This window comes from Microcebus murinus, chromosome 2 (genome assembly GCF_040939455.1).
Source record: "Microcebus murinus isolate Inina chromosome 2, M.murinus_Inina_mat1.0, whole genome shotgun sequence".
In the NCBI taxonomy this organism is placed as follows: Eukaryota; Metazoa; Chordata; class Mammalia; order Primates; family Cheirogaleidae; genus Microcebus; species Microcebus murinus.
In genome coordinates this window covers 5,146,706-5,173,573 of record NC_134105.1, presented here as the reverse complement: position 1 = coordinate 5,173,573, position 26,868 = coordinate 5,146,706, and the positions used below count along the sequence as shown (strand labels likewise).

Here is a 26,868-nt window from a genome sequence, read left to right as displayed (position 1 = left end):
GCAGACTTTGGGGCCTTTCTTCGAACCGCACTGCTCCCTGCAGCGGGTTGGGTAGGCCTGGGGGAGTGCTGGCTTGAGCCCAAGCTGGGCTTCCAACTCTGCTGGTGCGAATCCGAAAACGTCCAGAGCTCCCATTGTCTGTCTCCCGCCCCCAGTCGGGGGCCAGCTTGCCTTTTCTAAGCTCCTGCATATTTGTCATTTTTTTCTCCCTAGTCACTTGACTTGGGCTCTGTCAAAGGGGCAAAGCTGGCATTGGGCGTGGGATGGGAGGGCCTGCTGGGGCCCTGCCCTGGTTCGGAGAGCGGTGCTCTTGCCAGCACGCTGGCCCTGCGTTCCAAGGCAGGTGAGCCTGGGAGCTTGTGAGCAGAAGGTGGGGTGGGGGTCCGGGCTCAGGGGAGGGCAGGAAGTAGGGACACGGTGGGCACAGGGGTCAGGCATCAGGGGCCAGGGCTCCTCCAGGTTGGTGCTCCAGGTTCCATGTCAAATTCTTTCCAAGGTGACCCTGGGATGCTTTGGAGGTATTTTTAAATCCTGGGTCTTAGTTCCATTCTGATGGGGGCAGGTGGATGGCACAGTCTCTGCCAGGAGTCCTGCCCTGCCTCCGTGCTCCGGGTGACTGGGGCAGGTCAGTCATTTCCCTTCTAAGAAGAAATGACGAAGTGCCGAGACGTGGCGAAGGCCTGGGCTCTGGGGTCTGAGTCCGGGTCCTCCTCCTGCCTGTGATTCGCCGAGCTGCCTTGTCCCTCTGAGCTCCAGCTTCCTGGCCTGTAAAATCAGGATTCAGCCGTGTCCCGGGAGCTCTCCCGGTGCTGCACATGTGTAAGTGGACAAGACAAAGTCCCTGATCACGTGAGAGGTACGTTCCGGGGGAGATGACGGTCAGATCAGTGTATAACTGTGGGGAGCACGGAGGAGCTGAAGACGACCTCAGAAGCAGACACTGAGGCTGCAGGCAGGGAGGGAAGGGCCTCCACCAAGTGCGAGAACTGTGACGGGTGAGCTTGGATAGGAGCATTGAGGCAAAGAAAACAGCAAGTGCAAAGGTCCTGAGGTGCAAGTGACTTGTGGCTGGTGGACGGCCAGGGGCCGCACAGATGGAGCCGTGAGCGGGGGAGGTGCATAAAGGGAGGCGAAGAGGCAGCCAGAGGCCGGCGCGTCTGGGACTTGTAGGCCGCAGGGAGGGGCTGGGCGTTCTTGTTGAGTATGGTGGGAAATCTCACAGTAGGAAGCCGCCGAGGGGTTTTCAGCAAAGGTATGGCAGGAGCCGACTTAATGTTTCTAAAAACTCCCCTCTGGCTGCTGTGTGGAGAATGGCCCATCGGGGGCCGGGCGGGGGGGGGGATCAAGGACTCAGGAGTCCAGTGAGGGGAGTGAGTGGCCTGGACCAGGGCGGTGGTGGCAGAGGTGGTGATGTGTTCAGCGTTCACCTTGCAGTAGAGTCAGCGGGACTTGCTGACTCGTGTGTGTGTGTGTGTGTGTGTGTGTGTGTGTGTGTGTGTGTGTGTGTGAGAGACAGGGCGATCGGGAAGACCCCAGGGCTCTGGCCTGAGCAGCCAGAGGGTGGAGGAGCTGTCCGCGGAGATGGGGGAGACTGTGGAGCTGGCTTGGCAGCTGCACCATCTGACATCCCCGCCAGTAGCCTGTGAGGGTCCCCAGTGCTCCATGTCCTTGTCAACACTTGCTACCGCCTGTGTTTTTGATTCTAGCCATACCGTTGGGTGTGAGCTGTGTCTCCTTGTGGTTTTGATTTGTGTTTCCATAATGACTGATGATGTTGGGCATCTCTTCGTGTGCTTTTTGGCCATTTATATATGTTCTTTTTATTGATACATAATAGATGTACATTGTCACCTTTAAAGATGTGTCTACTCAAGTTCTTTGCCCATTTTTTAGAATTGGATTGTTTTTACTTTTTTATTATTGAGTTATAAGAGTTCTTTATGTATTCTGGATAACAGTCCCTTACCAGATACATGATTTGCAAAAATGTTCTCCCATTCTGTGGGTTGTCTTTTCACTTTCTTTTTTTTTTCCCCAAGACAGCATCTCACTCTGTTGCCCATGCTAGAGTGCCATGGCGTCAGCCTAGCTCACAGCAACCTCAAAACTCCTGGGCTCAAGCAATCCTTCTGCCTCAGCCTCCCGAGTAGCTGGGACTACAGGCATGCACCACAATGCCCGGCTAATTTTCTTTTCTATATATTTTTAGTTGGCCAATTAATTTCCTTCTATTTTTAGTAGAGACAGGGTCTCACTCAGGCTGGTTTCGAACTCCTGACCTTCAGCAATCTGCCCGCCTCGGCCTCCCAGAGTGCTAGGATTACAGGCGTGAGCCACTGCTCCTGGCTCACTTTCTTGATGGTATCCTTTGAAGCACAAAAGTTTTTAATCTTGATAAAGTCTATTTTTTTTCTTTTTTTGCTTAAGCTTTAGGTGTCTAAGAAACCATTTCTTAGCCCAAAGTCATGAAGATTTAATTCTGTTTTTTCTTCTAAGACTTTTATAACTTTATCTCTTATATTTAGGTCATTGATCTATTGTGAGTTAAGTTTGTATAGGCTTCGAGGTAAGGATCCAGTTTCACCCTTTGTGTGTGACTATCCAGCTGTCCCAGCACCCACACATTTAGTTCTTTCCCACTGAATTGCCATGGCCTTCTTGTCTAAAGCCAACTGCCGTAAATGGGAGGGTTTATTTCTGAACTCTCTTTTCTCTTCCACTGTTCTACGTGTCTATCCATGTGTCAGTACCCCAAGTCTTGACTGCTGTACCTTTGCAGTCAGTTTTGGAATCGGGAAATGTGAGTCCACCTTTGTTCTCCTTTTTCAAGACAGTTTTGGTTATTCTGGGTCCCTTGTGTTGCCACGTGAATGTCAGGACCAGCTTGTCAATTTCTGGAAAAAAAAAAAAAAAAGCAGCTGGTATTTTGATGGGAATTGTGTTGAATTTCTTTCAATTATGTTTATACTTTTCAGAGTGCAAATTTTGCCCTTTGTTAAATTTATTCCTAAGTATTTTATTATTAATGCTATTGTACATGGAATTATTTTCTTTTTCTAAATGGAATTTTCTTAATTTCACTTTCAGATTGTTCATTGTTAGTGCATAGAAAGACAATTAATTTTTGCATATTGATCTTGTATCCTGCAACTTTAGCTCGTTTGTTAGTTCTAGTAGTTTTTTAGTTTATTCCTTAGGATTTTCTACATACAAGGTATACCATTTACAAATAGAGATAGTTTTACTTCTTCCTTTCCACTCTAGATGCCTTTTATTTCTTTTTCTTACCTAATTGCCCTGAAATGAACCATCAAGACAATATTGAATAGAAACGGTAAACGCGGACATCCTTTCCTTGTTCTTAATCTTGCTAGGGAGAGCTTTCACCATGAAACATAATAATAGCTGTGGGGTTTTCATAGGTGCCCTGTGTCAGGTTGAGGAAGTTCCCCAGTTCTTCTGTTGTTCATTTTTAATTAGAGAGGGGATCTCCCTGCACTGCCCAGACTGGTCTCAAACTCCTAGGCTCAAGCAATCCTCCTGCGTCAGCTTCCCAAGTAGCTGGGACTGCAGGTGCACACCACTGTGCCTGGCGGAAGTTCCCAACCTCTATTCCTAGTTTATTGGGTGTTTTTATCATAGAAAGATGTTGAATTTTGTCAGATGCATTTTCTGTGTATTAAGGTGATTGTATGGTTTTTGTCCTTTATTCTGTTGATAATGGTATATTTATTAATTGATTTTCAGACGTTAAACCAACCTTGCATTCCTGGGATAAATCTCACTTGGTTAGGGTACATAATCATTTTTATCTCTTGCTCTATTCAATTTGCTAGCATTTTGTTGGCATTTTTGCATCTGTATTCATAAGAGATTCTTACCTGTAGTTTTCTTTTCTCTTGTCATGTTGTCATCTAATTTTGGCTATCTTTTTTTTTTTTTTTTTTTTTTTTTTAAGTTTCCAGTTAACAATATGGTTTTGGCTATCTTTATCTTTTTTTTTTTCTTTTTTGAGATGGGGTCTCATTCTGTTGCCCAGGCTAGAGTGCAGTGGCATCATCATAGCTCACTGTAACCTCAAACTCCTGGGCTCAAGCAGTTCTCTTGCCTCAGTCTCCCAAGCAGCTGGGACTACAACAAACATGTGCCACCACACCCAGCTAATTTTTCTATTTATTTTAGAAATACGGTCTCGCTCTTGCTCAGGCTGGTCTTGAACTAGCCTCAAGTGATCCTCCTGCCTCGGCCTCCCAAAGTGCTAGGATTACAGATGTGAGCCACCACACCCAGCGTATCGTTATCTTTTAATGTGTTAGAGAGTGTGGAACAGGGGAGAAGAACCCCCTCCCCTCCTGCACTCACCAGCTTCTGCTGGGAAGGGACAAACAGAAGCTCTGAGCCCAAGTTCTGACGGTGTCAGCAGAGGTACCAAGAGGGAGGACAAAGCCTCATCTGTGAAATGGGATAGGAGCCGTGACTGGGGGCGCGGGGCAGTAGGTCGGCCTGCTGTCATCTTTGCAATAGGGCACCTAAAGGAGCCACCATATGCTGGCCTTCAAAAGAGAAGGAGAGACCTCAGGACTCAACCTCTGAGGTCCCTCCTGGCTCTAAAACTCTAGCTCTAAGGAACAGAATCATGATAACTAACTGAGCAGCTCCTCCTCCCTATTCGGTAACTGGTGCAAATTTCGTAGAGAAGAGGGAAACAGCGTCCTCTCCTAGAGGCCTGTCAGGTTCATGGGCAGACCTCACCGAACAATGAGTACCTGGCCAGCCCATGGTAAGGATGGCTCAGGCCAAGCACAGTGGCTCACACCTTAACCCCAGCACTTTGGGAGGCCAAGGCAGGATTATCGCTTGAGGCCAGGAGTTCAACACCAGCCTGGGCAACATAGCCAGACCCTGTCTCTAAAAAAAAAAAAAAAAAAAAAAAAAAAGTAGGCCAGTCATGGTGGCTCATGCCTGTAATCATAGCACTCTGGGAGACTGAGGTGGGAGGATTGCTTGAGGTCCCGAGTTCAAGACCAGCCTGAGAAAATGGGAGACCCCGTCATCTCTACTAAAAAAATAAAAAGAAATTAGCCAGACAACTAAAAACAGAAAAAATTAGCTGGGCGTGGTGGTGCACACCTGTAGTCCCAGCTACTCAGGAGGCTGAGGCAGAAGGATTGCTTGAGCCCAGGAGTTTGAGGTTTCTGTGAGCTAGGCTGATGCCACGGCAGTCTAGCCGAGGTGACAGAGCAAGACTCTGTCTCAAAAATAAATAAATAAATAAATAAATAAATGTAAAAAGAAATAGAAAAATCAGTCAGGTGTGGTGGTGCATGCCTGTAGTCCCAGCTACTCAGGAAGCTGAGGCAGGAGGATCGCTTGAGCCCAGGAGTTTGAGGTTGCAGTGAGCGATAGTGAGCCCTTATGATGCCACTGCACTCCAGCCTGAGCAACAGAGCCAGATCCTATCTCAGAAAAAAAAAAAAAAAAAAAGGATAGGTCAGAGAATGCTTCCAAAGAGCAGAGCCTGCCCCTCTTTGGCCCCAAAGGAGAGCAGATCCTTGTGGTGAGGCCCAGAAAACGGCAGTCCTTTATCTTTAGGAACAGAACGGGGCACAGGGTGGGTGGGCAGCAGCTCAGCGGGCCCTTTCCCCACCGGCCCAGGCGCGCGGTGGGAGGTTCTATAAATGCTAGCTGTGGACTCCCCGCCTCCCCACCCAGCCAGGGAGGGGGCGGCCAGCTGGCAGTGTGGGAGGGGTGGGGCTCTCGCAAACCCTTCCCTTCAGGTGTCTTGTTAAATTGCCATCAAGTCCCTGGGTGACCTTGAGAAGGTGACTTTCTTCCCACTCTCCAGAGCACAGGACAGGTCCACACCCCGGGCAGGCGGCGAGTTGCCTCGGGAGCCCTGGGTCTGGGCTCCTCCGAGAAGCCGGTGGCCCGTTCCCTCTGCAGACTCCTCATTCCCTCCTGGGGCAGCCAGCGCTATTTTTGTGCCTGCAGCTCACTGCAGAGGCCCAGGTCCCTCCGAGAAAGCCCACGAGGCAGGCGAGGAGAGATGCGAGTGGGCTGCCGCCGTGCATTGGCACCGAGGCATCTTCTGCCGGCAACTCCCCCCACCCCAGTGCCGCCCTCCACCCCCTCCGGAGCAGGGAGCGGGAGGCAGCACCCGGGAAAGTCGGCATCTGTTAGGTAACCAGCTCAGCTGCCGTGCAGGCTGTGATGTAATCTTGGATCCCGCGGTTGCTAGGAAAATTCTGCCTGCAGTGATACTGCGTGGTCCTAGGACTGAGGCGAGAACAGAATGTTCCTGAGAAGACCGGGGAAGGATTAGTAGGGCTTCCTGGGCAAAGAAGCCCCTTCCCAAGAAGCCAGACGACCTGCACTCCTTTCTAGAAGCTTATTTCCCTTTTCGGGAATAGAGGTTGTGCTGGTAAGGGCGGAAGCCCATGGAGGCAGGATGCGGTGGGGAGGTGACGAGGTTGTGGTGGTGCATCCTTGTGGTTGGGCCCTCCTGTGCAGCCCTCCCCACAGCTGGGAGCCGCCTCTCTGGAAGGAGCAGTGAGGAAGGAGGTCAGACCGAGGTGCTGGCGAGGGGAGACCCTCTGTGGAGTGGCAAAGCCGGCCAACCCTATGCCGGACTCCGCTTCACACGCCAGGAGCCCCACTGTGTACCGCCCCGCAGCCCTCGCCCTTGGGTGGCCTTTCCTGTCTCTGCTGTTCCCATCCGCCCCCTCCGGGGAGAATTCCTGCAGCAGCACGGAGGAGATGTCAGAAAGGCCGCGGGCAGCCCGACTGTTACTGTTCAGGGCCCAGCAAAGAGGCGCCCTTTTAAAACAGGGGAGACAGCAGCAAGACCCAGGGACAGGCAGTCAGGTTGGGACCCCAAAGGTCACCTCTCTTGTCCTGCAGGGGCCGGCTGGCCACAGGCCACTCCTTCCGCCCCAAGCAGCTCTGGGGGAGGCAGGCCAGCATTCCTAGCTCTTTCCCTCCTTCCTGCTGCCTTTTCTGGCTGCATGTCAGAGCCTGTCTTCTGGAAAACAAGACAAAGGAAGTGATTTCATGAGCACCTGGGCCAGAATCTCAAATTCAGGATTAAGAAAAATTATAGTAAGGATCATGGGCATTGTCTGTCTCAAAGGCAGGCGGGCAGCAGGCTGGAAGTGGGCCCGGCCGTGCTCCTTTGAACAGGTGTTGGGTTTAGGCAAAGGATAAGCTGTTGCAAAGAGGAATGGCTATTAAAAATGATCATAAGCAAGATCCTCCAAAGGGATCAAGACGTGAGTCTTAAGAAGAAAGAGGGAGACTCCCAAGGGTCCCCCAGCTTTGGCGACCTTGGAGCAAGGGAGGTGAGCAGAGCCGGGCCCTGCTCCAGGCCAAGAAGACCTGAGTCCTTGTCTTGTCTCACCTCTCGGCTGTGTGGCCTTGAGCAAGCCTCAGCCCCGCAGCCATACCCCCCTGCCAGGCTGCAGGGAAGACCAGAGGAGAGGGGGACTTCCTCAGAAGCTCTCTGTCCTCAGAAAGCACCACGATACTGGTGAGCCGATGCCCCAGCCAGGGCCACAGCCTCCTCGCTGTCCCTCGGTCCTGGAAGCCCTGTCAGCAGTTCTTGTCTCCTGGTCTGCAGGTGCAGAGGACGTGGTGATGGCGTTCTCCAGGTCGGAGACGGAGGACCGGAGGCAGTAGCTGCAAACCCGTTGAAACACCCTGGAAGGGCCAAGAGATCTGCGTGGCTTCTGGGCCGGCTGAGTGGCAGCAAACCACCCTGCCCCACCTCCCCCTGCTCCCGCCCCGCCCCGCCCCATCCCTCCCCACCCATGGCCAAGCAGCGGGCTGGCATCCAGGGGGCCACCAGTGGTGCGTTCACAATTGGCTTAAAGGGATGGACTCATGATTGGCTGCAGGAAGAAACCTTTTTATTTTTAAATCTTGACCAACAGAAACCTTTTATTTTTATTTCTGACTCTTATTTTTTTAAAAATTTGCGCCTCGGTATCTGGCTTCCCAGGAAGCTGTCCGAGCTCTGGTGCTTTAGTTAGGTCATTTTTCAGAAATGTGAAGAGGTTCGATTGGCTGCTTAAACTGGAAAGGGATTCTGATTGGCTGGTTAATGGGAAATGGTTGTTTCTTTTTTTCTTTGATTGGCTGCAGGTGTTCTGCTGATATCAACAGCCTCTCTATTTTGAATGCAGAAAACAGGGTCTGAGACGTTAGTTGTTATATTTGACTTGAAAACAACAACAACAAAAAAAAGAAAGACAGAAACCAAGTGCGCTTTGCAATATTTATTACACGAAGAGCTTGCTGCTGCCTTCAGGCTTGGGGTCTGTGTTTGAAGTTGATTGGCTTTCGATTGTGTGTTTGGTTTCCCATTGGCTCACCCGTGACTCCCGTTGCCATGGAGTCACCCCACTCTGCTGCTTGTTCTGGGCCGGGGGGTCCACCTGGAGAGCGCGTTTGCTCTGATGACCACACCTGCCTCCACCAGCAAGGGGACCCCGAGGACCCTGAGCAGGGCCCACAGCTGGAAAACAGGGCCCCCAAAAAGCTTGTGTTGTCCTGAATGAGCAGCCCGGAGCCTAGAGGTGGCCATTAGCAGGATTGATGTTCATCGCTCCCATGAGTTGGCAGCCGGCCAGCGTCCCTGGTGAGAGCGGGAGTGCTCAGACCTGTCCAGGCCTCGCCTCCCGCTGCGCTCAGCAGAGCTGCGTGGGCTGGCCGCTCTGTCCTCTTGTCCATCCTTCTGCATCCTTCTGCATACCCCTTCCTGAGGGCTCGCCTCGGGGCTCCTCCTGTAAAGGGAGGAGCTGCTCCCAGCTGTGAGACCCCAAGAGATCCTGGAGGCCATCTAGCCGGAGTCTCTCGAAACCCACATCAAAGCCCCAGCTTGGTTCACAAGGCCCAGGGGACCTTTGGCTCCAGACTTCCCCCAGCCAGGCTCCCACGGTGGCCGGCGCTGGACTTCTCTCATCCTCGGCCCGTGCCCGCCACCGCACTGCCTTTGCAAGGGTCTCTCTCCATGTCCTCCTGGAAGGGACAGTGTCGTTGTTTATTTGCGAAGTGCCCACCAGGACAGCTGGCTAGGCCTTGACTGAGGAGGTCCCATCCGCCTGGCCCCCAGACCAGCCCCAGAATCACAGAGCAGCAGTCCTTGAGCGGGTGGGGCCCAGGTCTGATGTTCGTGCAGGAGCCCCGAACCCTCCCACCTGCCGCCGCCTTCCCAGCAGGCGGTCCTCCCACCTCCCTGTGGCTCCCGCAGCAGTGGGTTCTGGGATGGTGGCTGGAGAAAGTCGCAGGCCTCAGGGCGGGAGCCTCCGCCCTCCCCCTGCGGTGGTAGGTGGCTGAGGCTCCTTTCTCGCCCTGGGTACCTGGAGCTGGGAGGACACTCTCAGAGCCAAGTCCTTCTTTCTCAGGGTTTGGGGCTGAGGGCCTCAGAGGCTCCTAAGTGTCATGGAGCCCACAGGACCCAAATGTCCGAGCCCTGGAGAGCCCCCTTGTCGACGGGTAGTCCACGCTGTGCTCTGGCGTCACCAGCCTCGTTGCAGAAGGAGGATATGAGCAACACGGCTAAGACACGTGTCTTCCACCACACACCGGGCCCCGGCCCTGGTTAGCTGACAGTTAACCCGCAAGGCCATTGATTCCCCAGGGACAAGGACAGCAGGGAGACGGCTGCAGCCCATCCCCAGCAGGGGCAGTGCGTGTGATGGTGCACACACACATGCACACCCACACACACGTGCACTTACACATGTGCACACACGTACACATGCACACACACTCCCAGCTCAGCGGCCTGGAGCTCCGGCCCAGCCCCTGTAGGAAAGGTGAGTTCTCCAGCCTGTCCCACCCCTGGTCGTAGCGGCTGGAGTCAGGTGTCCAGGCCCGCATTGCTGGCTGCCCCCTCTCTGTACCTGCAGCTCACAGGCGGGGCCCCAGCCCTGGGGGATCCCTGGGCGAGCCGGTTCTCCGCCTTGGCCTGCCTTTGTCACTGTCACCGGCCTCGCTCTTGTAACAGGGACGGCTCAGGCCTGTCTCGTCTTCTGAAGAAGAAAAGTCAAAGTGTTGCTGTGGCTTCATATTTCAACTAAAAATATATCTGTCGGAGAAAAAAAATCAACAATAAAGATTTTTCATAGCGTGGCATGTGAGCTGAGCAGGTTTGTCCCTCTGAGTCGGGTGCCCTGACCGCGTTCCCCCTGTCACGTGGGCCCTGCCGCCCTGGGGCCCCGGCTCCCCAGGAGGCTCGGCCACGAGGACAATGCCAAGTCTGAGGAGCGTCTGCAACCTGGATGGAGGCTCGGGGTCTGGACGAATTTCCAGACCTGCCCGTCCCGACTCAGGTCCCTGGGAAGGTTGAGCCCCCTTTTGACCTGGAGATTCCGGAAATCACCCCAGACTCGGCCGAGAGCAGTGACCTTCGGGGGCAGCCCGGCCCTCCCGTGCTCGCACAAGCACTCCACGAGGGTGTGGGGACCCCACTATCCGAGACACCCCAAGGGCCTGTGTGACGGCACTGCTCTTACAATGCTTGCTGCAGAAGTCCGAGCGAATATCTGTCCCTTCCGTCATCCCAGACGCAGACTTACTGCTGTTCAGCTGTATGTTCAAGTTTGGAGGCTGAAATCATTTCTGCTTGAGGAATTTTTGCTTTGGAAGCATTTTCTAGAGATTTTCATTTCTACCCTTCCTAATCCCGTTTTAGGTCTCTTTTTTTTTTTTTTTTCCCCTTCTATTTACATAGGATCACTGCTTCCATTTCTTTCCAAAGATTTGCACTGGGTCCTAGAGGCTGTGGAGTTTACGGAATGTGGGTACCGTGGCACAGTCTACATCGTTACATCTTGGTGTTGGAGGAGATGCTAGTTCATTTAGCAGCTCATTCAGGGGCCACATGCACAAGTCCCCCCTGAAAACAGCTTGTCCAGCCTTTGGTGGGGAACTCACTACCTCACAAATTAGTCCCTTCTCTCTTCAAATTGCTAACGTTCACCCTTATATTGTGTTGCTCTGCCTTTCTCTGTTAACTTCTTGTCCGGGAAGGAGTTTGTAGTCCTTGAGAGAAAGACAAAGGTTCTGTGTTAGCCACAAATCGCATAGAGACATATTCAAAGGCCCATGTGGTTTAAATGATGTGTGGCACCCGCCCCTGCCCAGTGTTCTGAGTGACACTGTCAACCTTGCAGTTAATCAGCCCTTCTAAGCTGGGCCACTGAGCAGAGGGAGGGACTGGCTGGCCCTGGTCCCACCTGCCGGTCCCCGGAGAGAGCTTGGAACTGGCACTGGGAGGGAGTCCTCCTCCCAGAGCTGTCTAACCTGTTGGGCCCGTGATGGGAAGTAGACCACGTAAACTGAGTCAGGGACATTTGAGCAGATGGAGGGAAAATACTAGGGGCAGCATTGGGCTTTTAGGGACCCTCAGTCCACACAGCAGGCAACCTACTGGGTGCACCTTCCTAGGTGCAGTGCACGCCGGGTATGACCCCAGTGAGCAGGATTGGGCCAGACTGAGCCTGGGCAGGGGCTGGGGCTGGCTGGGAGGGGAGGCTGAGCACCCCAGCACCCTGCCTTTTGTTTCCCAGGCCTGGGGGCAGGGCGGTTGAGAATGAATGAAGTGCTTCTTCTCCTTGTCCCTTGTCCCTTGTCCCGCAGGTGAATAGCAGCAATGTGAATCCAGGCTGTCCCTGGCCTTTGAACAGGGTCTTTTGTAACAGGAAATATGATCCCGTCCACGGCACCTGGTCCAGTGGTGGGGCAAGAGCCAACTTCCGGAGGGGGTGCTCTTTGGGTCCCCAGCATCACCCGCCTGCCTCTCCAGCACGGGTGGGTCCTCTCTCCGGGCTGCCATGGCCACCCACCCCTTTCTCACAGGAAGAAGTGAGCCCAGACTAACCCAAGGCCATGTTTAGAAAACGTTCACACCCGTCTGCACTGTCCATTGAAAGAACTTGATCTTCTGGGAGACAACTGTGTGTTTAGGAGACTGGGAGGGTTTGTGGGGTGTGGATTAGGGGCCAGCCTTGATTTAAAGAAAGCCCTCCCCGAAGAACAAGGGCAGTGAAATGCCTTTCGGACGTCAGCTGGTGTCTTGCCTTCACTTTTCTCCTTGACATTGGAACTGACCCCTTCATGGATGGTTCCCAGGGGAGGGGGCTGCCAGTCCTGCCTGCAGGGAAGTCAGGAACTGAGCCACTTCCTGCCTGCCCCGCCCTGCCTGGGCCTCTTCTGAGCCCCCTAGGAAAGCAGTGTGCGCAACAGGTGGCTGCCTGTTTGCACACCTGTGGAAGAGCCGCCCCGCCCTGCACAGCCCTAGAGGTGACCTCAGACCCAGGATTTCCACATCCTGGCCCTTGGTCTAGACTGTGCTGCTTCTGGTGGAGGGAGGTAGATTTTCCCAAACACTTTACACAGGTGTCTCCCATGTCTCAGTGGGATGCTGCCTGTGTGCAGGTGCACAGCACTTTATACTGTGCTCAGTAGTGTGTGAGGTATGTCCTCACCTGAGCCCAGTGTCTCCCTGAGCCGCCCATCCTGGCTCCCGCCCTCGACTTTCTCGGTGCTCCGAGCCTGCCATGCGGACCCAGCAGGTCACCTCCAAGCTAAGCTGGTTTTGCTACGAGTTCCTCTTCCACTTTATTTGTTTATTTATTTATTTGTATTTTATTTATTTATTTATTTGTTTTGAGACAGAGTCTCACTTTGTTGCCCAGGCTAGAGTGCCATGGAATCTGCCTCACTCACAGCAACCTCAATCTCCTGGGCTCAAGCGATCCTCCTGCCTCAGCCTCCCGAGTAGCTGGGACTACAGGCATGCGCCACCATGCCCAGCTAATTTTTTGTATATATATTTTTAGTTGGTCAATTAATTTCTTTCCATTTTTAGTAGAGACGGGGTCTCGCTCAGGCTGGTTTCGAACTCCTGACCTTGAGCAATCCGCCCGCCTCGGCCTCCCAGAGTGCTAGGATGACAGGCGTGAGCCACCGCGCCCGGCCTCCTCTTCCACTTTAAATCTGCTCCCATAATACAAATCTTTATGTCCACGTAGTTGGGGGCCTGGGAGACGCTGTGGTTCGAGGGAGAGCTCTGGAAGCCGACTGGAGGCGGGATTGAAACCGGGATCTGCCACTTGGCAGCTGGGTGACTTGGGGTGAAGGATCTAACTTACTGAAGAAACGGAAAACATAAGACATCTACCCCATAAGGCTCTCGTTGAGAATTAATGAGATAATGCTTATGACAAGCAGCACACGGTGCGTGGTCAGGAGGTACAGTCACCATTAAGTCAGCAGGGTGGGTGTCCCTCCACCCCCATCGTCTCTGCTCAAAAGTCACTCTGAGCAAGGACTTGTCTTTAGTTCTTGGCCTGGGGAGGAAGGAAGGCAGCCCCATGTTTAATAAGGTGCTTATTTAACGCTTTTTTGATGAGGACAAAAGGGCCAAGATGATTCTTTGGTAGAAGGTAAGGCCAGAGCCGCCTCCTGCTGCCTGCCTCCCCCAAGTCCCCTAAGCCTCTCCCCAGCTGAGAGGCTTTGTGTGGGGGAGGGGTATTCACGGGAGCGGAGTCCCCCAACCTCCCCAGACCTGCCCTGCTGAGAGGGGTCTCCCAGACGGACTTTGTCATGCCCGGTCAGGCAGGGAGGGACCTCTGCACCGCCCAAAGGTGGGAGTCCTGTCTTCCAGGGACCCTCCTGCTTGCCTCGTGCTTAAACTGCAAATAGAATCACAGCCAGTCAGGGAAGGGGATAAAATTAAACCCTCGATCATGATCAAGTGGTTAAAAAAAACCCATCACAGCCAGAGGCTCCTTCCCACTGCAGCGGGCTCTGCTTCAGAGCAAACAGGAGGAGGAGGAGGAGGAGGAGGGTGAGGGGCCCAGAGCGCCCAGCACGCCTCCTCCCTGCCTGCCCCTCCTCCCGCCGTCCCAGCCCCCAGGCTCCTGCACCCCGTGCCCTGAAGATGGGAGGCTGAGGCTTGCAGCAGCTCACTCGGGGGGCCGCGGTGGGGAAGGCCCAAGCCTTGCCCAAGGAGGCAGGGCGCGGACTCTGGGCTCCAGAACTGCAGACCTGGCATGAGATCCAGATCCCGCCAGTTACTAGCTGTGTGTCGTGGGCAAGTCACTCAATGTTTCTGAGCCTGTTTCCTAATCTGGAACTCGGGAAGAATAATGGCACCTGCCTCGATGGTGGTCACCTGGTTTCAGTGGGTGAGCACAGCAGCGGTGTGCTGGGGTGGGGGAGCAGCCTGCCTGTCGGGGGAGATGTGTCTGTGAGGATATCCAAGCAATAAAACGGATGCTCCTATCTGAGCCCCCCAAAAAAGAAAAACCCCAAAGACAATAAAACTGACTGAAGTTCTGGCCTGCTATTTTTTTCTGTCTCCACACCCTGGCTACTCTAACCCTGGGGCTGAGCGAGGCTGCCGCCAGCCTTTGACCTGCTGCCTCAGGGCGTGGCCTAGGTGACTGGGGCTGGGGCCTGCGGTGTGCAGGGCAGTGCCCCTGCGGTGAGCGGCGATGCCCGGCCCTCTCTGACCACTCTGTGCCGCTTCCCAATAGAGCAGGAGGGGCCCTGTCTCGTCCCCTCGGGCCCTGGCTGCACCCTGGGTCCCCGCCCCGTCCCAGGCAGGCCCCAAGGGAGAGTGGGGCGGAGGCGGGAGGCTGGGGCACCTGGCGGGGCAGAGCCTGCAGTGCCGAGGCCTGGGCGTGCAGGAGGGAGGACTGAGGTGTACCTTGGCTGGGAGTTAGGAAGCCGAGAGAGGAAACAATGAAGTGGTAAAAATAGCCCTTTGTTTACAGTGGGCCGCACATCCTTGCCTGTCCCCAAGTGAGAGAGGAGCTGGAGCAGCGGGCTGGGCTCCTGCAGGGGGCTGAGCTCCAGCGCAGAAGGGCCTGGCCGAGGCAGGGGGGCACCTTTGTGGCACCCCTGCAGGTACGACCACTCCTGCGGTGCCCAGGCAGCCTCCCCACGTGGCCTCTGAGGGGCCACCACAGCCAGGCCTGTTGTGTGGCTGCCTCTGTGCTCCCTCAGCCTGGCTGAGGGGCCTGGCTGCCCTACCTGCCCGCCCCGTCTCAGCCCAGCCTGGCCCTGCAGCCTGCCCCCGTGGGAGTCTGTCCCAGGTGCTGGCCCAGCATCCCAGGGTAGAGTCCCAAGACAGTGGTCCCTCGACTTCCCGCTGGCTGAGACTGTGGAGAGGCCGTGCCCGGGAGCGGCAGTCTGGACTCTGCCCTTGGGGTTTGTAGGAACTTTCCTTCCCAGCTCCTCCCGGCTCATGCAGCGGTAGCTTCAGAGTTGAGCCCTGAGCCCTCTGGCTAGCTCCCAGGACTCCTCCAGACTCCTCAAGAGTTAACCCCGCCCAGTCCTCGCCTGCTGGGCCCCTGCCTGGCCTTGCGCCAGTGGGGTAACGCTGGCCTGGCTGAGGACCTCCTGGGCCCTGGGCTGGGAAGGCGAGATGCGTGGCCCTGCCCTGCCCTGGCTGTTGCCGGGACGACTTGGAAACAAAGAGGTCACAACGGTGCTGGGTCCTGCGGGGAAGGAGAGTCCGTGACCCCGGAGCAGGGGAGCTGAGGTGGTTAGGAGGGTCCTCTGAGCACCTGCACCTTCTCCTTGGCTTGTCATGTGGCTCAGGGTGAGGTCAGGCCAGGTGGCCACAGAGGCCTGTGGGTCCACTGGGGGCTGCTGGTCCCCAGCTCCTCCTCCACAGCCTACCTAACAAGAAGCTGCTGCAGAAGTGGAAACTGTTAGGAGGGTGACTTGCTGGGACAAGCCCGGGAGTTCGGGCTCGAACCTGGCCGTTGCCGGAGAGCCAACACCGCACCCTACCCACCGGGCTCTGGAGGGATTCCCGCCAATGCCGCGGGTGGCAGCTGCCAGCACCAGTTTGGACTTGCTCTTCCCACCCCTCCCCAGGCCGTGTGGTCTATTCAGGGCTCCAGACATTTGTCTCGGGGGCGAGGGAGGGCGAGAAGTGTTGTCCCAGTTCCCCTGGTGGCAACAGGGGGATTCACCCTGGCCCCCCTCTGAGACGCAGGAGGATGAGCAGATGCTTGTGCGCAGAAGGGGTGAGAGGCTTAGGAGATTAAGCTATTAATGGTCATTAGGCAGAGGAGGGGGCGGTGGGGGCGGGGGGAGCCAGGGTGGTTCTACAGGCCCCTCTGCCACTCAGGCTGGGCAACTCCATCCCTTGTCTGAGCCTCAGTGGCGTTTGTGGGAGTCATTGGTGATGCCCCCCAAAATGTTCCCAGCCCTCTCCCTTTCAGGCCTATGCTAGGATCCTATTTCCCTGCCCGTTTAGTTTAAGGGTAGCTCCACCTTGATTTGGTCAATGTGGGCAGAAGTGATGGGTCCTCGTGGGCGGCAACTTTAAGAGCCACTTTGTAACGGTCCAGAAGTGGCTGTCCCATCAGCGTGGGTCCTGGCAGAGCCTGGGCGGTCCACAGTGGGGGAGGAACCGTGCTGTCTCATGCTCTGCGGCTCTCGGGCGTGTTTGTTTCTGCAGGAGAACCCGCCGCCTCTGGCCACTCAGGTCGTAGTGTCCGTCTCCCCGGCCTTCGAGCCGTGTGGCGTGCCTCTCGGTGTATCGGAGAACGGCCTCTTCTGCTCCCGAGCCAGCAGTTTCCCTGAAAGGCTGTGTCTGACAGCCACTTGCTTTTTCTGGTATCTTAGGCAAGACAAGTAAGATGCTCAGGTCCCCACCCTGGACCCTGCAAGGTGGGACTCTATCTCCCCTCCTTGTCCTGGGCAGCCCAAAGCCGTGGTGATCTCCGGCCTCATCTCCTACCAGCCCCTGCTCTTTGCACGCCAGCCGCCAGCCTGTCGTTCCTCAGACTTGCCAAGCGTCTCGCACTCCAGGGCTTTCGAGCTGGCTGTTCCCTCTGCCTGGAATGTTCTTCCCACATGGCTGAATCCTTCTCGACGTTCAGAGGTCAGCCCCAATGTGACTCCCTCAGAGGGTCTTCACTGACTACCCTATTTTGCTCTCCATTCTTTCACACACTCTATCCCTTTTCCCGTTTATTTTTTTCATTTGTGAATTTCTTATTTTAATTTTTTACACAGTGGCCGGGCGCAGTGGCTCATGCCTGTAATCCTAGCACTCTGGGAGGCCGAGGCGGGCGGATTGCTCGAGGTCAGGAGTTCGAAACCAGCCTGAGCAAGAGCGAGACCCCGTCTCTACTATAAATAGAAAGAAATTAATTGGCCAACTGATATATAGAGAAAAAATTAGCTGGCCATGGTGGCACATGCCTGTAATCCCAGCTACTCGGGAGGCTGAGGCAGAAGGATCGCTTGAGCCCAGGAGTTTGAGGTTGCTGTGAGCTAGGCTGACGCCACAGCACTCACTCTAGCCTGGGGCAACAAAGTGAAACTCTGTCTCAAAAAAAAAAATTTTTTTTTTTTTTACACAGGGTCTCACTATTGCCTGGGCTGGAGTGCAGTGGTGTGATCACAGCACACTGCTGTCTTGATCTCCTGGGCTCAAGCGATGCTCCTGCCTCAGCCTCCCAACGTGCTGGGATTACAGGTGTGCCACTGCGCCCATTCTTTGTTCGCCTCTAGCCCCTCCCACTAGAAGGTAAGCTGAGTGGAAGCAGGGACCTTATCTGGCTTTGTCACTGTGGTGTCACCAACCAGTACCTGACAGATCCTGGGCTCTCAGTAAAGGCTTATTAAGTGATCAAATAATCTTGACCTGGGAATGGCTCCTCTGCTGAGGTCTCTGTGACCAAACAGGTACTGTGACCCTATTATCTTTTTTCTTTTTCTTTTTTTTTTTTTTTGAGACAGAGTCTCGCTTTGTTGCCCAGGCTAGAGTGAGTGCCGTGGCGTCAGCCTGGCTCACAGCAACCTCAAACTCCTGGGCTCAAGCGATCCTGCTGCCTCAGCCTCCCGAGTAGCTGGGACTACAGGCATGCGCCACCATGCTCGGCTAATTTTTTCTCTATATATTAGTTGGCCAACTAATTTCTTTCTATTTATAGTAGAAATTTCTTTGTATTTATAGTAGTCTCGCTCTTGCTCAGGCTGGTTTCGAACTCCTTACCTCGAGCAATCCGCCCATCTCGGCCTCCCAGAGTGCTAAGATTACAGGCGTGAGCCACCGTGCCTGGCCTGTGACCCTATTTTCTAAACCAAACTTGTGCTGACAACAAGGACATCTGGGACCTACAGAGAGGAAGACACCCTCTAAGCTCCACTAGCTCTTGTCCCTCAACGGGGCTGGGCCCTGGCATCCGTGTTGGGCCTGTCTTGGCTGGTACACCAGTTCTAGGCTACTGAAGGGGCTCAAGGACTTGTACTGATCAAGACTTTTTTGTTTGCAGGCACCAGAAACCCAATTCCGACTGGCTCCCATCACTGCGGACACTCTGAGGGTAGCTCATAGAATTAAGGCAATTGCTACAGTCCAGGGCCTCAGGGACTGCTTCCTGAATGCTCTTGCCCTTTAGCATCATCTCTTTTGTTTCTGTTTAACTTTGCCTGTTGGCTTCATTTTCTCCTATCACAGACTGGAATCTTCTATGGTGAGACATGGCTCCTGGCAATTTCAGTGGAGAGAAAGCTTTTCTTCCAGTGTCCAAAACTATCCCAGGGCAGTCTCTGATTGGCTATGCTTGAGTCATGTGCCATCCTCTGAACCAATCACAGTTACTGGGGATTCACTCGTATTCCCATTGACTAACTGGCCGGGGTAGGGCAGGCTATTGAGAGTGACACCACCACCAGAGCCACAGGGAGGGGGACAGCAGTGGTTCCTAAAGAGAAGGATGTCGTGTGGCCAGAGACAAGATGCCCACCACGGGGCTCTGGTGCTGGCTGAATCCCAGGGGCTGAGAAACCCCACAGTAACACCAATCCTGGGGACTTGGTCACCTGCCACAAGGCAGAGGAGGACTGGGGGTAAGAAGGGGACCCTCCCACTGGACTAAGGTCAGAGTTGTCTTCTTTCCCGTGTAGACCTGTTTTTGCGGCACTGTGGTGTCATGCTTCCCTGCCTGGAATGGCAGTTGTCTCACAGAAGTATAAGAAGACTAGGAAATGTTACACGCTGCATACATTCTTTTGAGAGTCACAGTATATTAAAGGCTCTGAGAAGTCCTACAGTAAAGACATCCATTTCACTCAGCTTTTCCCTAATTCATTTGACCATAGAACTCTTTTTAGTTTTTTAAATATTCGGTGGAACACCCCCATGAGAACTGCCGCTGTGGAGAACAAGCGCTCGATGTAAAATCAGAAGTCCTGGTTCCAGTCTGAGCTCTGCTACTTATGGGGATGTGACTTCGCTGAGCCTCAGTTTCCCTATCTATAAAATGGGTGGTGATACCCACCTCCCCAGGTTTGTCATAAGTGTGGAATGGGGACAGGTCTTTGGTAGGAATCTTACAAGCTATAATGTACTGTGCAGATCCCTGACGATTACCATTGGTCCAACCTGGGAAATGACATGTACCCTGTTTGCCTTGCAAGGCAGGGACCTGTCATCAGAATTAGGATGAGGGAAAAGAAGTGATGAACCCAGGCTTGGCAGCGCCAGGTGACTAGGGAAGGTGCAGGGGGCGGAGACTCCAGCAGACCCAGGGCCAGGAGAGCAGAGGTGGCACCGATGGGCAAACCCTGGGGAAGAGGACCCCAGCAGGGAGGGAGATGCCGATCCCTCCTCGTGACTCCTAAGCTGACAGCAATGCTGGCACCACCACCCCGAACTTCCCTGTCCCACCTGGTGGACTCTGCCTGGGACAGAGGGGGATCTGTTAGTTTGCCAGGGCTGCTGTAACCAAGTTCCACACTGGGCGGCGTAAACGACAGAAAGGTCCTGCCGCACAGTCCTGGAGGCTGGAAGTCTGAAATCCAGGTGTCAGCAGGGTCGGTTCCTTCTGAGGGCTGGGAGGGAAGGGTCTGTTCAGGCCTCTCCTCGGTTGGCAGACGCCGCCTCCTTCCGTGTGTCTTCATGTCGTCTTCCCTCTGTGTGTTGTGTCTGTGTTCTGATCTCTTCTTGTAAGGACACCAGTCATGCTGGATTAGGACTCACCCTAATGACTTCATTTTAACTTGATTGCCCCTGTGAAGACCCCATCTCCAAAGAAGCTCACATTCTGAGATCATGGGGGATCAACACATGAATTCCGAGGGGGACACAATTCAACCCATAGCCGTGGGCGTTCTCCCCACTGGGCCTCCCCCCACCTCACCAGCCCAACTCCTTGGCCGAAAGCATGTGGCTTGTGACCTGCCGGAAGAGAAAGAGAGCCCATAATTGTGTTAATTGCCACAATACCAAATCTGCAATTAATATGCCATGGGAACAAAGAGCAAATGCACTAATAGCACATAATTGGACTTAAACTACACCCTCGGCAGAGCCGCGCAACTGAGCTCCACTGTTTATGCTCCTTTTCAAATTAGCAAAGATGAACAAATTAACATCCGTTTCCCCTTCGCCCTGCTCAGGGGAGAGCTGTGGGGCAATGCTGGGGCTGGGGTGGGTGGTGGGGGACCCTGGCTGCACCCTGTCCGGAGCCAGGCACCCAGGCCTGGCCTTTGGGGCCAGAGGCAAGATGAAGGCATCGAAGGGCTTCTCAGCTTCCGGCTCCATGAGTGAGGTTTCCTTTCTTTCTGCAAGTCTTGGCCCTGTGGCAGCCTGACTGGGGCCTTACCGGACACCTGGTGCAGGGAGGCAGAGATTGGGGTGCTTGGGGCCTGGGTGCCTTGTTCTCTGCAGCACGGCGTGACTCACGCACAGGTGGGGACTATTAGGGGCGCCGGGGCAGGTTTGGGTCAGATTTGGAGAGTTGATGCTCAGCGCCACAACCTCTCCTTCATCCCTGGAGTGGCGGTCAACCCCAGGGACAGATAACTGACTTCTGAAGAGGGGTGGCAGGCAGATAAGTGCTCCTGTCCCTCCTTCCTGTGTCCTCTCAGCAGCAGAGCAGGCCTGACTGCTCTGTGTCCCTGCAGCCCCAGGGACAGGCGAGCTGGAGACTGTCCTGCCTGTGCTTGCCTCCTTCAGCTAGCAGTTCTGCCGCTCAGGCCGGGAGGCTGGCATGGGTTTTAGTTCCAGCATGCAGCATCCCCTGCCTGTCGCTGGTGCCAGACAGAGCCTCCCCTGCCTTCTCCCCGTGTCTCAGGGGCTCCCTGGCCTCCTCATCTGCCTCTTCCGTGAGCCCCCCACCTGGCTGCAGCAGATCAGGGATGGAACGGGCCTCCAGCCTGCAGCTCAGGGGGTCTGACTTTGCCCACCTAGCACAGCTCCTGGCTGGGCCTGTGCTGCCAGGGGCCAGGCTGGGAGCGGGATCTGCAGACTCCTCAGCGTCACCCCCTCCTCCACTAGGTCGTCCTTGCCTCCCAGGCCTGGGCAGAGGGCAGGAGGCCTGTCTTGCTCCAGTGTCTTCTTGAAATTGGCCTCCCTGCCTTTCCCAGGCTGCTCTGGGCCTCCTCTCTGGCTCCTGCCAAGCCGGCCTCAGGGAGGCTCATTGAGAATTCCCAGAGCCCTATGGGAGCGGGCTGCTGCGGAGAAGCCTGTCTTCCCCAGACAGGCAGCCTTCTCATTTGCATCCCGCAATCAATGCCCTCCCATGATCAAAGCCCCAGCCCTGCAACTTCAATGGGGCCGGCTGAGCCAGGAGAGGGGAGAGGGGGCAGGGACCGCCCTCCCTACCTGCTGCCCCTTGAGGCCCGAGGGGAGCTGGAAACCGGGGAGTCACGGGCAGCAGGGTGTGGACACAGGAGCAGGAGGGGAGCAGAGAAGTCCCCCCTGGGGAAGCATCCCCCTCCTGGCTTTTTCTGCTGCTGGAGTGGGAACAGGGCAGTGCCAGCCAGTGACCAAGGATTGCTGGAAGGCCCTGGCCCTGGCTCAGGCACTTGAAGACTTCTGGGGCCTGGGTCAGGCCCTGGGGTGGGGGGACACTCCAGGAGGAAGGCACCTGGCTCAACCTCCCTAGTCAGAGAGCCAAGGACTCAGTCCTCGGGGACTCTCAGAGAAGCAGCAGGATTTGGGACTCTCAGAGAAGCAGCAGGATTTGGCCAGGCAGGGGCGGGGGACGAGGGTCAGTCACGCCCAGCCTGCCCACGCCCTGGGGCTGTGGGATGACCAATGACGGGCCTAGCTGGAATGACAGCCACCGTTTATGGAGCACTCACAGTGGGCCAGACACAGTGCCGAGCGCTTCCCACACGCTATCACATTTAGTCCACACGTCATCCCTCGAGGCACGTGTCATTACAATCCCCATTTTGCAGGGGAGGAAACAGCGGAGAGGCCACGGAGCGAGCAGGTGGCAGAGTCGGGATTAAATGAGGGGAGGCCCACGGAGGGTGTGGACACCTGAAGTGGCTGCTCGCCAGGTGAGGAGGCCACGTGTGCACATGTGTGAAGGCGTGGTCTGGCCTGGGATGACCAGGACAGGCTTGTCTTTACACAGTGGGGACTTCCTGATGGCCCTTGGTCAGGCACCCTCTGCCCCCCACTGCTGCACCCCAGCGTCCTGGCTCAACCCCGACCACCCACTATAACATGAGCTCTCAGAGCTGGAGGGGGATATCGAACAGGAGATAGACATCAGACAAGTCCTTCTTTTTTTGAGACAGGGTCCTGCTTCATTGCCCAGGTTAGAGTGCAGTGGTGTCATCATGACTCACTGAAACCTCCAGCTCCCGGGCTCAAGTGATCCTCTTGTCTCAGCTTCTGAGTAGCTGGGACTACAGGCGTGCACCACCACACATGGATAATTTTAAAAAATTTTTTGTAGAGGCCGGGCGCTGTGGCTCACACCTGTAATCCTAGCTCTTGGGAGGCCGAGGCGGGCGGATTGCTCAAGGTCAGGAGTTCAAAACCAGCCTGAGCAAGAGCGAGACCCCGTCTCTACTATAAACAGAAAGAAATTAATTGGCCAACTGATATATATATAAAAAAAATTAGCCGGGCATAGTGGCGCATGCCTGTAGTCCCAGCTACTCGGGAGGCTGAGGCAGAAGGATCACTCGAGCCCAGGAGTTTGAGGTTGCTGTGAGCTAGGCTGACGCCACGGCACTCACTCTAGCCTGGACAACAAAGTAAGACTCTGTCTCAAAAAAAAAAACAAAACAAAAAAAAAATTTTTTTTTGTAGAGATGGGGTCTTGCTATGTTACTCAGGCTGGTCATGAACTCCTGACCTCAAGCAATCCTCCTGCCTCAGCCTTCCAAAGTGCTGAGATTACAGGTATGAGCAACCATACCTGGCCAAGTAATTCTTTCACCTTGGCATCCCTCTGTCTTTTCATGGCCTTGGAGAAACTTTCACCATCAAAGCAGTGATGTTGTGACTAAGAGCTTCAGCTTTAGGGCCAGACAGATCTAGGTTCAAATCCTGGCTTTACCACTTTGCTGTGTGATTTTGGGGAAATCACTTAACCTCTCTGAGCCCCAGCATCCTCCTCTGTCAAAGAAAGATAATAATTGCATTCACTGCATGGGATTGTGGCCAGCCTGAAATCAGATAACTCACGGAGAGTGCTTCCTGGAGGGCTGGCCCATGGCAAACAATGTGTGCAGTGTGCTTGTTATTTCTTGATCTCTGTGAGGGTGATTAATCCCTGCTACGCAGATAAGGAAGGGGGAAAAAGAGGTGTCCCCAAGCAACTAAATGAGCAGGAGGCTGGAGAGGACCAGAAATTCTGCAGTCTAATTCTCAACTTTTATTTCAGTTTCCTGGCCCAGGGAGCTTCAAGGTCAAGGAGAAAGCATCAAAAAAGCCAGAGAGGGCTGGGCACGGTGGCTCACACCTGTAATCCTAGCACTCTGGGAGGCTGAGGCAGGTGGTCGTCTGAGCTCAGGAGTTCGAGATCAGCCTGAGCAAGAGCGAGACCCCATCTCTACTAAAAAAATAGAAATAGATTAGCTGGACAACTAAAAATATATAGAAAAAATTAGCTAAGGATGGTGGTGCATGTCTGTAGTTCCAGCTACTCAGGAGGCTGAGGCAGGAGGATCGCTTGAGCCCAGGATCTGGAGGTTTCAGTGAGTTACGATGACACCACTGCACTTAGCCTGGGCAAGAGGTTGCTGTGAGCTAGGCTGACGCCACGGCACTCTAGTCAGAGCAACAGAGTGAGACTCTGTCTTAAAAAAAAAAAAGCCAGAGAAGCCTCCTCTAGGGCTGAGGTCCAGCTCTGCTGCTCCTAAGCCAGGTGGGCTGGACAAGCCACTCAACCTCTCTGGACTCCACTTCCCATCAGTTAGGAGGGGATGAATCAGAACCTCTACCTGGAGATTACTGTGAAGCCCAGATGCATATAGCTGCCCTTTGAAAAAGGGAGTGCACTAAACAAATGCAAACTCTAAAGTGCTACAGGAAAGCAGTTATGATAACCATCATCATCTCCTTAGACTTTTCGAAGTATACTCACATGTCAATACATCATCACCACCATCATCATCCTAAGAGCAGTCTCCACTACATGAGCATTTACTATGTGTCACGCACTGAGCTAAACCCTTTATCTACGTCCTCTCATTTAATGCTTACAAGAATCTAAGGGAGGTGATGTTACTGTGCCCATTTTACAGATGAGGAAAGTGAAGCTCAGAGTAATCAGGTTGTCTGGTCTTTCCTGCTAGAAACTTGAACCCAGTTCTATCCGAGTCAAGACTATGTGAGTAAGACATTCCTATTTCTTTTAACCACTTTACCTTACAACCTTCCCACAATTCCAACAAATGTGAGGGAGACAGCAATGGAACCCAGGTCTCTTGACTCTAAGTTTGGTGCTGTTTTCACTGTGCCCAAACAGTGGAAAGCAGTGGCCGTTTCTGCCCTAGCCTTTCCCTCCCCCTCCCTTGCTCCTTCCTGGAAACCCAACCCAGTCCTTTTCCACCAGGGTGTTACGTGTGGACAGGGCACATCATGTTTGGCTTGTGCCTCCTCAGAGGGTGGGGACCATGTTCGCCCGTATGTTACGTGTGCCACATAGTGCACGGAGTGTGTGATTCATGCTGAGTGGTCCGTGTACCTCCCTGGCTGCCCATCTAAGGCGGGGAGGGGGATTGGCTGTGTGTTACCTTCGGTTCTGTGGCGGGAGGGAGCAAAGTTTGCACCTTTCAGGTGCAGAAATGGGCGACCTGGCTTCTGCGGGAAGCTAAGGCTTTCCTTCCCTGGAAATTTTCACCAGCCAGCAATAGCTGATGCTTTATCCTTGGGGATTCTCCTAGCTCCTTGGCAAATGGAGAGCCACAGAAAGCACAGGAAAGTCTGAAATGAGCCCATAGGCCCCAACCTGAGTCCCTGGAGACCACAGGAACACCCTTTCCCAAGTCAGGGTCTCTGCCAGAGGAGCCTGAAGCTCCGAGGCACGAACAATGAATAATAGTAACCAATAAGTGTTGTTTAACATTTGCTTCTGGCGATGATGGGCCCTCTGCTGTCTGCCTTGTGCACGTGGCTCATCTATTCCTTGCCACCTCCCAGGGAGGGGGCTGCTGACTTGCCTCCATTTTACGGGTAGAGACACTGAGATTGGAGAGGTGAAGGACCCTGCCCAAGGCCGCAGAGGTAGAAAGAGGCAGAAATGGCAAAAAATACAAAAAGGCTTCACTGCAGCACTCTTCGTAAAAGCAAAAGGTTGGAAGCAACCCATCCACGGGGCAGAAACATTCCTCAGTAAGGGGCTGATGAAATAAACGCTGGTATGTCCACACAGGTGAGTGCCATGCGGCCGTGACAACGAAGGAAGATGATACCTGTGTGCTTCGACGGAGCGATGCATCTCCAGGATGTTTTATTAAGTGAAAAATGCAAGAGGCAGAATAGCAGATGTCGTACGCAGCCTTCCATCTAAGAAAAGGGAGAGAAATGTATACAAATACATAACACAAAAATATATATGACACAAAAATATATATAACACAAAAATATGTATGACACAAAAATATATATGACACAAAAATATATATAACACAAAAACATATAAATATATATAACACAAAAATATATATAACACAAAAATAACACAATGGAAAAGCAAGCCAAACATAGGCAAAATGGTAACCATAAGGGCAGGAGGAGAGAGGGATAGAACTAAACTTCTCTGAACACCTTGTTTTCTAGATATGACTCTGGAACTATGTAAATATTTAACTATACAACAAAATTGAATTGACATTTTATAAAAAGGAAGGAGTGGGTAGAAATGGGTTTGAACCCAGGTCTGTCCAACCATGACAGCAGGTGTCTTTGTTCCTAAGCACGAGACATCCTTTTGCCTCCCATTTATTTATCCCTTTCAACATCAATGAAGTGACCTGGCCAGGCCACCAGAAGGCAGAGGCGGGGCCAGGCCTTGTGCTTTCTGGGGTTCTGTGGGGGACCCTGGTGGTGGTTCTGGGGGCTGTGATTTCAGCACTCTCAGGAGTTTGTAATTAGCTGCTCCATCCAGATTCTCATAACCTCCTCCTGCTGCTGGCCTGGCGTGGGCTTGTTCCCAAGCACATCATTAGGAAATCAGCTGTAATAACTGCTTACCTGCCTCCGACTCCGTGCCACACGCGCGAGCCAAAGGCACACTGTGCACAACAGTAATGACACGCCCACCTGAGAATGGCTCCGTGTCGCCGGCAGAGAGCTTTCCCGCGTGTGATCGCATTTCGTCCTTACGGCAGCTCCGCACCTGGGAATTAACGTCCCCGGCGAGGATCGCAGGCGCAGGTCTGCCTGCCATGTGCCGTACTGAGGGAGGGTGGCACAACCAGAGCCTGAGCCCCACCCCACGGTGGAGGAGCAGGCGGATTCCGAGCTGCGGGAGCACGTGCCAGGCTTATTTCGGCATCTGTGGGGGGGGGGGTAATTTCACATAGGGGCTGATGCTCCGTTTTGGGCTCAGACCGACATGAAATGGAATCCTGGGAGTC

At 54.1% G+C, this 26,868-nt stretch overlaps 1 protein-coding gene across 2 annotated transcripts in view; it reads left to right on the top strand.

The window, feature by feature from the left end:
- The window catches only part of CTNNBIP1 (catenin beta interacting protein 1), a 48,385-nt gene extending 38,257 nt beyond the window's left edge, over positions 1–10,128 (top strand). For both annotated transcript variants that reach the window (XM_075993863.1, XM_075993866.1), the window contains one exon: positions 7,616–10,128. In XM_075993863.1, coding sequence (XP_075849978.1) covers positions 7,616–7,674 — 59 coding nt within the window. In that variant the 3' untranslated portion in view covers positions 7,675–10,128. The remainder of the gene's footprint in view (positions 1–7,615) is intronic.
- Positions 10,129–26,868: the final 16,740 nt, after the last annotated feature.